Source organism: Mycteria americana, chromosome 2 (assembly GCF_035582795.1).
Source record: "Mycteria americana isolate JAX WOST 10 ecotype Jacksonville Zoo and Gardens chromosome 2, USCA_MyAme_1.0, whole genome shotgun sequence".
Classification (NCBI taxonomy): Eukaryota; Metazoa; Chordata; class Aves; order Ciconiiformes; family Ciconiidae; genus Mycteria; species Mycteria americana.
This window is the reverse complement of record NC_134366.1, coordinates 22312439-22327695: the sequence shown is the minus strand read 5'-3', so window position 1 is coordinate 22327695 and position 15257 is coordinate 22312439. Positions and strand designations below refer to the sequence as shown.

Genomic DNA, 15257 nt, shown 5'->3' with positions numbered 1-15257 from the left:
AATGAAAAATAAAGAGTAAAGGGTATTTTATAAGTCCATCTAGGTGCTTAATAAGGGATTCTCAAACAATTTGTAGAAGATACGTAGATTAATTAACACTTTAAAAATGGAGAGATGTTCAACAATTAATTAAATCAGAGCTTGAACTTTCTGTATGGGAAAGTTCATCTGATTAATTTTTGATTCACTTTCAGACATTACAACAATAGACAATTACTACTGTGAAATGAGTAATGCACAGGATGAGACATTACTTGACAACACTACCAGATTTAAGCTGGGCCTAATTTTTTGGATATGCCTCCAACTTTTTTTTAACACACCTAATCTTTCCCTCAATACTAATTCCGATTTAGTATATTCAGTTCCCTGTGTTGTTCTGCATGTTTTGAAGGGCGAAATAAGTGAAGATTCTTTTATACATGCCCATTCTTTGCTAACTACATTTTAAAAGATACTTGAAATATTAAGCTATTAACAAAGTCAAGTATGGAAATGTAGCTCAGTTGCTTGTGTTTAATTTTTTATATACATTAAAATGTTGTGAATTTCCCTCTGAAATTAATTAGGACTGGCACAGGAATGTCTCTATATAGGGAATGTTTGCAGTACAGAGGTAAAATTAATTATTTTCAGAGGGCAAATATCAAGATTTTAATGACACATATTGTAGCTGCCAACTAAGAGGTTTTCCATCACATAATTTTCCAAATAAGCCTGAGATAATACAGCTACTGGCAGGGGAGCCTGCGTGTATTCTGCTAAATCTCAGCACTTACATAAGATCTACACTGAAAGCCAGATTTATTCACTCTTACACATGTTGAACAATATCTTGTTTTACACTTGTTACCATCGACTTCTTGAGGTCTCATTTGAAAAAAAAAAAAAAAAAGGAAAAAAAGAAGGGGAGTACTTTTACGGAATAGGAAAGAAAGGAATTTAAGGAAGGGTCAGGTGATTAAATCACACAATGAAGAAAGTACTACCTTGGCTGAAGATCACTCAAAGAACAAAGATGGGGGTGAGGAGGAGAACAACTTCTGAGCAGAGTAAGAGAGACTGATAATTTAGGTTTATGGAAAATTTTGGAATACCTTGTGACTGTATATTACTTACTGGTTTAAAATATACGTAGGCCCAGCTAAGAAATCTTTTACTTTAAAAGTGACTTTTAAAGTCACTTTTATCTGTCACTTGACAAGCTGAACAGATAATTGCATGTACTTTAACTGGCTCTGCTACAAAAGATGTATTCATAGAAGGCTCAGGTCCTCTAGCATGTAAACTGTATGCAAAGAGAATGATTTCTTATTACTTTCTTCAAACTCTTCCCCCTATAGAATGTGCATCTCCCTGTAAATTCCACTCAGGTTGCTATACCAGACAGTTTAAAGAATTCAAGACAGAGAGATTGCTTTGCTCTATGAGCAAACATGGCGTAGGTTAATGTCAGCTACCGACACTAGAAGAAAGCTTTCCTTTTAAACAACAACATGGACAGGTCACAAGTATATCAGTCTTGTAGTCCTAAGTGTAAAAATTTCCATGATAGGTGTGAAGGTGAACAAGGATGCTCTACACACACTTACCCAGCTCCTTCTGATGCTTCCATTTCCCCTTGCTTTCTCACACATCCTTAATATTCTTGTAATCACATACTGCCACCATGTTTAATGGCTAGCACTCCGTGAAGTGTATCATACAGCGGACTTTCATCTGGTTTACTAGTTTTAAATGTAACATTATAGCAAGCCCTGAAACAAGGCCAAAAAAATTGCAATGACGCCTGCCTTCTTAGGACGCGTTATAGGACCAGTAGTATCTAGGCAGAGGTGTGATTTTGGTCTGCCTTCAGGACAAAGACGTATCTGACAGAACACACCAAATAAGAGATGGGTGTTTGAATTTCATCATAGTGCTGATTGTACCCTACCACTGTTTCAAACTAATCTCACTGAGAGGCTTGGATGTAATACTGAACACTCTGGGAAGTATGAGGGCTGTAAGTGCTATTGCTTTTCAGAGCTCTTTACCATTCTGCTTCTTACAGCCCTCTTGAATGCTATTGTAAATACAGCGCTGACACTCTTGGACCACTGAAGGCATGAGTTCCCAGTAGCAGAGTAAATTCTGAATTTTTAAATGTTTTTGCAGACCTTAAGAGAACTGGTTATTTTTTTACCTCCAGGCAAGACTCTGGTAGAATACGCAGTGCCAAGGAAAAAAAGAAACTAAAAATGGCTACATTGATATAAGAGCTTTCTTCAGCAGAAAGGAGGGAAATAATGAATATTCCAAATGTAGACTTGCTTGAAAGATCTGTAACTGTGTAGTTTTCAAAGTTTTCAATTATCATTTATAGTACCTGCAGTTTATTAGGAGAAGCGCTTTTAACAAAAATGCTCTATTACCTAATTATTATTTTTACCTAATTGCCCTAAGGCTTGCATATATGTTACTCTATTTTGTGCTTATTTTCTGCAATAGTTCACTTCCAAATATCTATGCTACCGTCTCAAGGATGACGTAAATGCATGCAGCTATTATAAAGATGTCTGAATTGCCAGGATCCAGTGATAAAAGAAAAGCTTCAGCAACACTTCTCTCATCTGCTTCTGAATGAAAATAAAAATAAGATTGTGGAGAAAATACAGATTTTCCCAGATTATTACTCTTCCCCCTAGAATCCCACCAGACTGACTTTGGTACCTGTTGGCTTTATCAGCAGTCCTCAGTGATTTCACCTGTAACATGTCTGACCTACACCAAATGAAGGTCTGCCCCACATTTTCAGATGTATTTTTAAAACATATTGTTCCTCCTTCAAAAAGATCTACTTGTATGTGGCTTAGAGAAAATTTTACTATAAACCACTGGGCATTTCTGTTATAAGAAAGGAAGATTATAATTCTGCTGAGTAGTTATTTCTATTTTATGGGTGGCAGTAGAAATGTTAACTTTGATCATGACCATACTTTCCTGCATGTATTTGATTTCTACCTAAACTATGTGCATAGGCAACCCATCCCACACACTACTGATTTCTTATGTAAAAGTCTTAATTTTTCAATTATGAGTCATATGTACTTAATGTTTTCCAATTAACATGTAAGAAATGATCTGCAAAATGTTATCTTTTCCTGCATAAGTTCCTTTATTTTACAGGATCTTTTAGCACTTCATTTTAAATAAAACAAATGTATTAATAGTTTAGAGCTGAGAATCATCTTTCCTAGTTAAAGAGAAATTATGGGAATAATTCACTTCTGTGCCTTTTGACATTTGCAGATATTTTACATACAAATCCTTACCAATATCTATAAATACAATGATTCTCTCATTCTTGCATGCTAGATAAGGTTTTGGGAAACCTCTGAGAAGTGTCTAATGATTACAGGATTGAATTGTGGCTGATTAACTAGTAAAAGTGCTCCCTCCGCTTCTGACCCATGGAAGTGTTAGAATTGCACTTTGTCCTGCTGAAGGAAACAGCCTGGGATTTCTGTACCAACACTTTTTATAACTATCAGAATTGTCTCGTATTTTCATCCACCAAAATATTTTCTGTAGTTTCCCATGGCTATAGCAGTTGCCTTTTTAATCCTTATTTTTTCTGGTGTGACACCAGGGGAGGCAGAAGCAATACTCTGTGTAACAAGCAATGAACCAGCCGCTGATTTGCAAGGATTTTTGAAGGGCTGTTTTGTGTCAATGGCTATCCTATGAAGCAAAAATTTAACAGCCTTAAACATGAAGAAAGAGATGGAAAATTATTTTCATTTAAATATAGCCTTAAGATCAACCACAGGTTACAGGAAGGTTGAGGAGATATTCTATGAAATTCTTTGCCCTGGGCAAAAGGAAGATCAGGCTGTTTTGCAGTCTATCAATCTGCCACTGGTCATATTAGAAACAAGTTACTGCATACGTGATTCTAAGGATGAGTGAATTAATTAAGGGACTTCAGATCCTCAGAGGAAATTGCTGTGGGAGCAGAGAGATAAAATTTGCCTGTTTCTAGCCTACTTTATATTATGTACTATAGTAGATAGAACAAGTTGTTCCTAAAGTGACTGAATATACAGTGGAATTCAGTCTATCCTTGACCTCCAGAGTACATGACAGGCCTTAATTAATACATGTTAAAGTAGCTTGTGATTATTGAGTATGAATTATTCTATAAAGTAAATGTAATCTATTAGTTTTGTTGTAACTTTGCAGTAATAAACCTGTATGTGCTAAAATCATGGTTATTTTATCACACAGTTGAGTTCAATGTTGAGTGCATGTCAAGTTCAATATAGGCATTGCAATCTGAAGCAAATTGTGTCTAGATAAATAGTGAAGATGTTTTTTAAAATTTTATAACATGTTTTAAAGAAACAATTTTCTTACAAGATTTTGAAGAAACTTCACTAGATTATTGAAAAAGTAGCTTTTATAATATTTGTTTAATACTGCAGGGCTACTGCAGCAAAGACTGCATCAAACTGAGTTCTTACTGCAGGCACCAAAGTCTTAGTCCTTTAGACTGCTGTAAGTATAAAAACTTAGAGAGGGCTGGTGGAAAAAGAAAAAAGAAGTTCTTGAATCGGTACCATCAAATTCCTGACTATTCCTGTGCGGCAGGACTTTCAGTCTGTGAACACCATCTGAGCACCCCGCATTTCTCTGGGCGGTGTTTGCTGGGCATGGTCACTGCCTTCTCACAGTTGCAGTGGTGCAGCTTTATGGAACGGTTGCTCAGAGCTTGGCCAAACAGCAAAACTGAAAAGCAAGGAAAACCTAATACCAGGACCTTTTTAAAAACATAGGTTCCATTGTCAGGTTTGTAAGCCCTTGTTGGAAAGGTTCTTTGAGAAGCAGTGAACGTTCAGGAGCTCCACTGAAGAGAACGGAATATTATCTTTGGTCAACAGCTGCTTTTTATTTTGAAAAGCAAGTTTTTTAGGAGCCAAATCTTAGATACCCAAAACACTAAAACTGCACTTCTGGTCTCTCTGTACACTCAGAGTCTGATGCTTACTGCAAAGTCAGCCTCATCTTTCCCAGCAGCTCAGGGGAAAGAATTTCACCCAGTATCTTGGATTTTCTTGACTTCAAGCCAGGATCAAACCCTCTGATTTCCCTGAGGAAAGAAAGTGGGGGGGAAACCCAGAGGCCCTCCAGCCATCATCTATATGACCCTGTGGGTAAAGGCTGACTTCAGCTCTGTATTTTGTTTTGCCAGTCTCTGATATAAAAATACTAGCTGCCTTTTCAAGGGCTTTTTGGGATTCTGGCTACACACTGATAAACTAAAAGGCATCCAGATACCCAGACAGAGATGCTATATTTGTATAAGGAAATATTACCATTTTAACTTTAACTAGAACTTAATTATGATTAAATGTTTTGTTTTAATAAAGAAAAACCTTTCTCTCTGAGCAGGTGTACTGAAGAAGGCTGGTATCTTTTCGCGGACAGCTCGAATGGAGAATTTGGTCACACAGCTGACATTGCTACCCCAGTCATCTCCCTTACGGGGCCCAAATGCAAAATCACTTTCTGGAGCCATATGAACGGTTCAACAATAGGTTCTCTGGAGGTACGGACATGTTCTTTGGTTTGAGGGTTTTTTTTTAGTGCCCGAAATTGCTGTGAGAAAATTCATGCCTTGTCATTTAGTTTCATTAAAGCATAGGCTGCTAATAAATGAAAACAAACAATTACTAACACTCCACTGCTCTCAATATGTTATGATCTGAAGGAAGCATTAGCTCGAGTAAGCTGGGGAAAATGTAACTTTCTACAACAATCAAAAATTATGGCCTTTATAGACATACTGTGGTTGGAGCTTCCATACAAGAAAAAGCCTTGTACTGCACAATACCCCTTGCCACTGAAAAACATCAGTAGATATTTGGACACTGAAGTCTTTGGCTGAATGTGGGAGCATGAAAAAAAGAAGTAATTGTATTAAAATTTTCTGTAAAATTTTGTAGAAACAGCTTATTCCTCAGAAAGTTTAACATATCTCTTTCATATTAATGTAAGCAGCACTGAACTATTTCTAGGACATAACAGTAACAAACTTTCTTGCCCATACCCTTTTCTTCACTCCAGTTAAAATAAAAGCACTTTTGTAAAGGAAATGTAACTCATTCAGCAGCTTGTAGATCAAATGAGTCACTGCAAAGTGAATGAATAAAACAGCAACATTGTTCTCAACCATTTTTTTTTGCCACACATCTGAGTAACTATAATGGGATTTCCCATGAATGTTATACAATAACTACGGCATCAGAAATGGATTGAAAAAAATGCTCAGGATAAGTTACCCAGTCACCTGTGCACTCAGTATCAAATTGGGTGTGGCCAGTGCATGTGGATTTAATTGTACAAATAAATTCTCACTAGCTCGGTTACTCTGAATAACAAATTATAAGAAAAAGCTGGCAGAATTCAAGTGTTTTGAAGATGGAATTAAAATGTATATTGACATTAGAACTGAAATCTGAGACATGGTGTCCTTCACCCCATGCATGTAACTTGCTAGATGCTCAGAGGAAGCATGTTCTGTGTTTTCTTGAATTTTTCTTAAATGATATTTAAACATATCGCTGAATTTCTGCCAAGTAAGTGATCTTGCTAGGCTGCTTGGCAAGTAGTCAAATTTTAATTCATCAGAATTAGTGGGAAATCAGAGTATAAAGATGGTTTGTCGTCAGTTTTAAGACTCAGGACAGCTCAGTTTGCTTTGAGACTTCTTTGGATTTACTCGAGAGTCCAGGGCTCCTTTACAGTGTAGGAACCCACATGAGTTGGAATCAGGTCCACAGAGTGTTTTGTAGAAATTAACAGTAAATTCTATGGAGCCATGCCCAGTATTACCACCACAAAAGGCAAATGTATATAGATTTTTTTTTTTCTCAGTTTCAACACAGGAGACTACAATTTCCCTCTATTCCTTAACTGATTTTTCCTCCCTCTATAAGCTAAATGATTTTAAGATGTACCAAAGGAAAATCACAAAACCTTTGCATTGTAAACATTGTAAATAATTACCTTGTTTCAATTACTTAATTAAGCAATTAATAATGAATATAGGAATAACTCAGAATATAAAATTATTTAGGTAATTTCTCATTATTTTATTCTAAAAGTTCTAAGTATTATATGAATATGAATCTTTTCTGTGCTTAAAAATCACTAAAGGCCTTTTATCCATCTCTTCGCCTAAGACTACCACATTTTTATTTAATTCACAAGGTTTGATTTTTGCATGTTAGGCTGCATGCATGCTGTCAAATGTGATGTAGGCCATGCTGAAGACTTTCCTGTTGTTTGCATGAATGGCTGTCGTCCTATGTTTCTATGACTTTCTAAAACATTGATTAGCTGTCACTTCATTGTGCAACCTCGGTTTGAATATCTGTTGGAACCTTTTTTGTCTGGTTTCTGCCCTCTGACTTGGCATGGGTAACTCTACCAAAACATTAGATGTGCTTTTTCAATACTTGCAATGTAATCAAAATGCAGAGGGCTTCAAAGTGCACTAGGGTACAGAGAAGACTTGGATTTTAATAGCACATAAATTTATGGCCATATTTAACTCTAAAATTATAACCTTTAGCAAGATAAGATAGAAAATATGAATTTCTGATGAAGGACTTGGATTTATAATTTAGTAGGTAATTTACAGAGTATGTAAAAGCATGTGTGTATGTGTCTATACAGTCACACACATATATACATTCATATAAATATACAGTTTGTATGTGAGTGTAAGAAAAACCTTTTCTTATTCAGCACCCTTTATTCTCTCAAATAATATCTGTAATCCCTTTTTCTCTCCAATTTATTTTTTTTTCCTTTAAAATTCATGTCTTCTGCAGGCAGTTCTTCTTGTCTATAAAGCCAGGTGTCACACTGTTTTTCTATTCAATTTAATATATTACACCTGTTTCTTTTGTTCCCCTGGAATGAAAGCTCTTCAGTGTGAGGATCTGCTGTTTGCTTGGCAGAACTTACCTGTTATGCAATATCATATAGACTCATGGGACTGCATAAATTTTCAAAAAAACACTTATTTCTTTTCATTAAGATGAAAAATGCCTGGGCTGCCCTAAGAAGATTACACACAGTAGCAATAAATCCTTGAAAGCAGAAGTGGTTCAGGCAACTGGCGAACTGCTGTTTAGCTCTGCGAGTACTGGCTGGAGACACGGCTTGACTCACTTCATCAAACACCCATCTTGTTGTTATTGTCAGCTCAGTTGAACTTGGATGCCCAAGAGGTTGGAGCAAAGCATATTCAGGATTTTGTGCTCATGTCAAAAAATGTCAGCTTTCCCCAATTCAATGACTATTTACAGGGGTAAGGGTATTTACAAGTCTTCCATTGGCCAAACAGGTGAAATTTGGTCTTTAGAAGAAAAGGACAAGTTTTTATTTGTAGAAGAAAAAACAGTTTCATAAGAATCAGGATGAGAAAATCTATCCCAGAATGGAGCAATCTAACGGATGCATGAACAAATACATTTTTCAGTAACTCTTGTTGTTAATGCTGTTTCCATGTTTTACAAATGGATCCCAAACCATTAATGAGCAATTTTTATTTGTGGCTAGCCACTCCGGATAAATTAATGGGATAGGTTAGTCCAGATAAGGCTCTGGACTGAGTATGTTTATGAGGAGATCAGAAAATCTTAAAGAATTATTTTCTTAGAATAGTCATTTACACTGACAAATCCTTTGCGTCAGATAGGACATTAGGAAAAAGTTCTTCACTGAGAGGGTGGTTGGTTACTGGAACAGGTACCCCAGGAAAGTGGTCACAGCACCAAGCCTCTCAAAGTTCAAGGAGCATCTAGACGACGCTCTTAGTCATACAGTTTAGTTTTAGATAGTCCTGCGAGGAGCAGGGAGTTGGCCTTGGTGATCGTTTTGGGCCCCTTCCAACTCCAGATATTCTATGATTCTATGATATTTAATGGTGGTATAGAGATAAATTGTACAAGATATTCTTGTACTCTTGTATACAATTAAGGGACATAAAGTGAGTTGGTAATGGAAAGATTTTTTGTGACCTAGAATTATTTCCTTTTCAGGTACTCTGTAAAACTGGTAACAGGACTTCTAAACTGTGGACTCAAAGTGGCAGCCAAGGTCCCCAGTGGAAAAGAGCAGAAGTGTTCTTAGGAATTCGTTCAAATTTTCAGGTCTGTATTCCTATGTTATGTGCTTCCTAGACATCTGGCTTTAGGTACTTTTATATTATGCATTCTTCACCTCCTCATTTCCCTTTTTGCCCCATTCACATACTGTACCTCCCCTTCTGTATAGCAAAAGTCATCTTTTCAGCTCTCTGATTGCTTATCTGAGATGGACACAAGTTTTTTGGAGATTTCTCACTCCCCTTCAATCTCAGAATGATATCAATTTTTAAGACAGAGAATCTCTTCTATCCTTGAATCCAACTCAGGTTAAACTATTCCACTTCCTTCTCCTTAGTGTGTAGTAGTATTACACCTGGTTTTTGAAAAAAGAGTCTTAAGCATGATGTTCGCTTTGAAATATGAGCTGATTCCTAAGCCTCTTAGAGATACTTAGTCATGGGTATGCCATGCTTAGTTGTATCCTTATAAAAAGAAACACAGACAGCCAAGAACATATTTAAAAATGTGTTACATTCCCTGGTACTTCTGTCTTGGACAGCTTTTAATGAAACTTTAACATTTTTTTTACGTTCATGGGAATAACTGATGAATGACTTAGACTAGTCTTTTTCATGCTTACTTTGCAGAAGTAGGTGGAACCCTTGCTACTAATTCAGGACGAGTGGGGACCAGTATGTGTTTGTGTTGCTCATTTTCTTTCCCTTTTTTTTTTTCTACTTGGTTAATGTTAAAAGATGGTCCTTCAATAACTATAGTGACAGATCTGTACAAGCAGTAGTACAAGCTTTCATAGGACTGTGCTTTGATAGTAAGAACTGACCACTTCATATTCCAAGATTTGCAAGGACCGTCATAGTCTCTGTTGTATTCATGTTGCATGTATAAGCTTTGATATATCTTAACAGTGTCTTACCCTAATAGTTATGTAATTCTTCTTAGGTTGTTTTCAGGGCAAAACGTGGTGTCAGTTACATGGGAGACGTGGCAGTGGATGATATTACCTTTGAAGATTGTTCCCCTTTGCTCATCCCAAGCAGACCTTGCACATCAGAGGAATTCACATGTGCCAACAAATACTGCATCCCAAAGGATAATCTGTGTGATTTCGTAAATGACTGTGCAGATAATTCAGATGAGAGCCCTACTATTTGCAGTAAGTACGATAGTTTTTTAATATAATTATCATAAATAACTGTGCCTGCTGTGAATTGTTATTACTTGAATACTTTTGGCAGCTCATCAGCTAAGAAAGCAAACAAGAAGGTAATAATTTAATTCTATTCCTTGGATTTCAAGGATTTTAAATTACCATTATTTAATTTGAAATCATATGATAGAAAATAAAAAGAGCTGTTAGTGAATTTCTTAAAATAACTCAGAAAGCAGCTGTCTTTAAAAGCAGAATAAAAATCTCCTACTTTCCATATGAAAAGAATCTATTAAAGCTGAAAAAAATACTTCAAGCATAATACATTTGAGATATGAGGGACATAACTCCTTTGATATTTCAAGGATTGTCAGGTCTCTTAGTAAATCATTTTAATCTGAATACTGTACAATTTTGGTTTTACAAGAGGTATCAGGAAACAGCACCTGTAGTATCGGATTCAGAGAATGATGTTTCATATCAAATGGGTTCTCCTCTGGAGAAATGGATCACAATATATAGTACTAACATTTTCTTTTTTCTAGTAGAATCGTGGAAAATGTTCACATAATCAAATCTGCATTGTTTGGTACCGTATGAACAGTTGCCTCATTTTTATTGAGACTATGAATACAGTTTATCAAATTCTCAGTGAATACAATTCTATGAAGCAAACGTATGCTGATATCCTATGAAGCTAAGGTACACAGCAAAGGGGCTGTGTTTCGCAAATTATTTTCATTCTATTAAACTTCTCAGTGATTTCCAAAGCAGGAATAGTGTGTCACTAAGCTATATGGGGACCAGTTCAGATCTTCTGCAACTAAAAATGAGGAGTATATCAATTTGGAATTACTCTGTTGAAAAAGATTCTCATATTTTGTCTTTTATTTTCTGAAATATTTAAAAGCTGTTTACCCATGACTTTTTTGAGTTTTCTGTATTGTCTGTATTTCCCGCGAAACACCATCAGTCAAGTAGAGACTGAAGCATTAGGGGAAAGATGGTTCAAACAGGCTGATGGGATTTAGTTTTGCAGCCCCCTAAAGTAAGTATTTCATTCTGATTCCCCATTGGAAAAGAGATTAACTGAAACAGTCCCACAAAGAAAATGCTTTCCTGTAAAGTGCTTTTTTTACTTATTATTTTTAAGTTTAAAGGAAAGTAAAAAATTCTTTAAAAAAATTAAGAAAAGAACTCTCCTGACTGCATTTTGACAAGAAGCTTTACAATGAAGTATTACGGAGCCTTAAGAGCACAGGGGTCATTACTGGGTTGGAACTTCTATGTCAACATGGATTTTGCCTCAGATAAAAAATTAATCCCATTTCATAGTGTCTAATTGTGCTGTAAAATGCTTGGTGGCCAATTATGACTTTGTTAGGTCTGGGAGTGCTTTATTCAATAGCATTTTCAATAACAGTGTCAGGAATTAGACTAATTTTTGCTTTCCTTTTTTTCCTTTTATTTTTTCAGTTTTGAAATAGGTATGCTGCTTTAAATTTCCACTATGTGCTGGAGAATTTGGGGTTTCTTTTATTGGTGCAGCCTCTGCCTTACGTATTTAATAAAGTAGAAATAGATAATATAGCACTTGCTGAAAATATACCTAACAGAAAAACGCTGGGTCTGTTTTTTGAGATTTTTCATGAGGCACGCTGCCTCCAAAGAGAACATAATGATAGGAAACACATATTTCCGCTCTTTGTGAAGGTTTGTTTTCATTCCTTGCAGCCATCAGAGAAGAGTTGTTTCCTCACTGCTGAACCATAGAACAGTAGCTTGAAAACCTCAAACTCAGAGGCCTGGGGAAGGCTTTAGTAGGGCAAAGCATGACAGATCAAAGCACAGGAAACAAGAAATGGACAGTTTTGCCCAGGCATGGCAATTATGTTAGAAAAACACGAAAACTCTGCAGCTTCCAGACACCTCCAAAGTACCTTTTAGCAGTAGGCCTTCCTGGATTGCTGGCTTTAACTGTAGATGTGGTTTTCTATGTGCATGAAGAGTCATCATATCTTAGTTAATGAAATCTTTCTGCACCATGTTGAAAGCAACTAGTCCCTAATCTCTATTATATTCCTGAAACTCCAGAATGTTAATAGGACTATATCACACGACAATACTCACCAAGTCTAATTAGCAATGTCTAGACAAAGCCAGTGCTGCTGAGATATAAACTATGCCTCATAAAGCTGTGAAATTACTATTGAGAGATCTGTGCCTTGGTTTTGTTTGCTTTGTAGAGTGCTCTTTTTAGCTAGTTGCATGACGTCAGTGCCATAAAATAAGTCAAGTACACGTTTTAACAGATATACTGATTCATCCAACATTTAGAAATTATTCCATTAGATACCAAATGAGTGATCCAAGCTCAGAGATTTTTTTAAGTATAATGTCACTGGTACTATTTTCTTACTACAAGTATATGAGAACAAAATACACCACAACAGTGCGGGAGAGGAGTGGTAGCACTCCTTCAACCTTGTTCAGAAGCTGCCAGGGTTTGCCTTATACTGCTTGAGGTTATCAGTGTATCAGAGGAAGGTGTCTGTGGCAGCTCTGGTTAGATTGAGTTGGGCATGCCTCCTTGAGGTAGAAATGGTGTTTTATGAGCTCTAGTAAATTAAATATTGTGAAAAAGGCTGTGGGGCAGTAGTGTTTTTCCAGTCTGAAATATTGAATTAGTGCCAGTGCAGGTGGCTGTACTTGGTAGATGTTTGGTTTTGTCTGAGCTTGTTAATGTTTGGTTTAGCTCATCAGTGTGCTTCTGAAGCAAATCTCTCAAGTTATTCCTATTTATTGAGATTTGGTTTGCATTGTAGAGTGTGCTCAAGCATATGAACTAGGCTCCTTTCATTAGAAAATAAATTGAAAGATGAGCTCCAGGAGGGCATCAAATGTATTCCAACCACTAGTGGTCATTCAGCCTGCAGGATCAGCCTATACCACCTCAGTCCTCTTTCCTCCGCTGCCCCTCTAAATGTCATCAGGTCCTCAACATCATGTGTTTTGCACTACAGATCTGCTCCTATAGCTCTGTACTTCTTGTTCATCTAGGCATAACTGTTGGGAATAATATGACTTAAATTAGTTTAAATTTTGCTCCATTTAATTACTTAGTTTATTACAAAGATTCATTAGATCTTTTTTGATCAACATAATACAATTCATATACCTACTGGTGTTTTTCTTAACTTATTAAGCTCTCACCCAGTAGATTAATTCAGCAGCCCTGTGTCACTGCTCCACAGACAAAAGGATGAGCTTTGCTTTTGTACTGCATTACTAAGAGTTCACAGTTCTTCATAGAAGTGTCTACCACCGAAGATTTAATATGCAAGTGCATAGTCATCTGCTGTAACTTGAACTTCTAAGCAGGCTTCCTAAGTTCTCTTTTTCATCAATGGAGTGACTCACTTCCAGGCTGAAGTTCATTTAATTTAAAATTGGTTGTTTGAGTTAGATTAGATAAATTGTCCTATAGATACAAGTATTTTTCTTTGTTGACTATAGAGATCCTATGAGAACATCTAAATTTAGATTAGGTAACACACAATATATACAGCATTAGCAAGGATGTTCAATGCTCATGCCTTAAGGTCTCGATTCTTGAAAACATGCCTTTAAAATAAAATGGTCAGTTGCATGCATGAATGTTATTGACTCCAGATGGAATTTGTAAGTAATTGAAAAATTTCTTTTAAGTCAGATCCTGAAATACTAAGTAACTAAATGATCATATGGCAAAAGATGAGGAGTGACAAATTTTATGGGCAGTTACATTCAGTTGAGGTAAACTACAATCTCTGTTTTGCATAAATAATAATCATATCATTTAGCACATCAGGTTTGAGGGTTTTTTAATTGTTATTTCAGATGGCATAATATTTGCAGGCAAAGGTAAAAGACAGTGAAGCTCTTTTTGCTAAATAGTCCATACTTTTAAGAAAAACTTTCTAGCTTCTTTTTCACCCTTATGACCTCCACAAAGAAAAATATGGGGAAGAAATCTTTCATCTGATTTCAGCCTGAAATTTTAGAGGTAGCTGTCTGTGTAGACTCCATGGATTTTAGCTCCTTGGCCTCATTACTGAGTCTTCTGACCAGCTGCCAATTAAATAAAGCACTTTTAAGTGGCTGAACTTTATTAGACCCCAGAAGAGGCTCAGGTTCTGTTTACATTTTACGAGAGAGCTTTTGTCATTTCTTCTGTTGTCAGACCAAATGATCCATACAGTTTCCACATTTATCTTCAAAGCACTTTCCTTTCCAGCAGTAATCGTAAGAATATTCAGGGCACGGTTGAAAGTCTCTTGAAGGCTCTGCCGAAATTCCAGCTTATTTCAGCAAGTTTAGTCTTACTTGGTAATCATTATGATGAAGTTATAGATGCACAGAGGAAAAAATATACACAGCTTAAACTTCTGGAGTGGTGCAATTGACTTAACCTTACTTTACGTGGACAGTTGACTCACCATGCTGTCTGTTTTCACATTCAAGATTGGAAAATCAGTAAAGAGCATGCATGCTGTTTCATATAAAAATCGACCAAAATTACAGCAGCTTTCTCTTTTTCTAGACATTAAATAGAATTTAAGGAGAAATGTAGATAATCATCTACATTTGCATATTGGCTAAGAAAATACATGTGTAAACTCTTCTGGAAACATGCAAAAGTAAACTAACTATGGGTGTGATTCAGCTCAAAGTTAGCACACCTACATTTAGGTTTTACCTATATGTGTTTGTATGGAGGCTGTGTCTTTATGGTGCTCAATACATTCATTTGGATGGGTTTCTGCTCCCTAAATATAGGCATTTGTTTTCACCTGACCTTAACACTTCCTCCAAAAAGAGGTTAGTTTTCTGCATATGTCTTGGATGCCTATGGAGGGCACCAATTGACCTCTGCCTGTGAGACCCTAAAGAGCTATTCCTAAAGA

General features: G+C 36.3%; 1 protein-coding gene across 1 annotated transcript in view; it reads left to right on the top strand.

Annotated features, from left to right (window-relative positions):
* Positions 1–15257, top strand: part of MALRD1 (MAM and LDL receptor class A domain containing 1) — a 292669-nt gene that overhangs the window by 99568 nt on the left and 177844 nt on the right. Inside the window, exons 21-23 of the mRNA XM_075495520.1 lie at positions 5434–5590; positions 9096–9206; positions 10104–10317. Coding sequence (XP_075351635.1) covers positions 5434–5590; positions 9096–9206; positions 10104–10317 — 482 coding nt within the window. The remainder of the gene's footprint in view (positions 1–5433; positions 5591–9095; positions 9207–10103; positions 10318–15257) is intronic.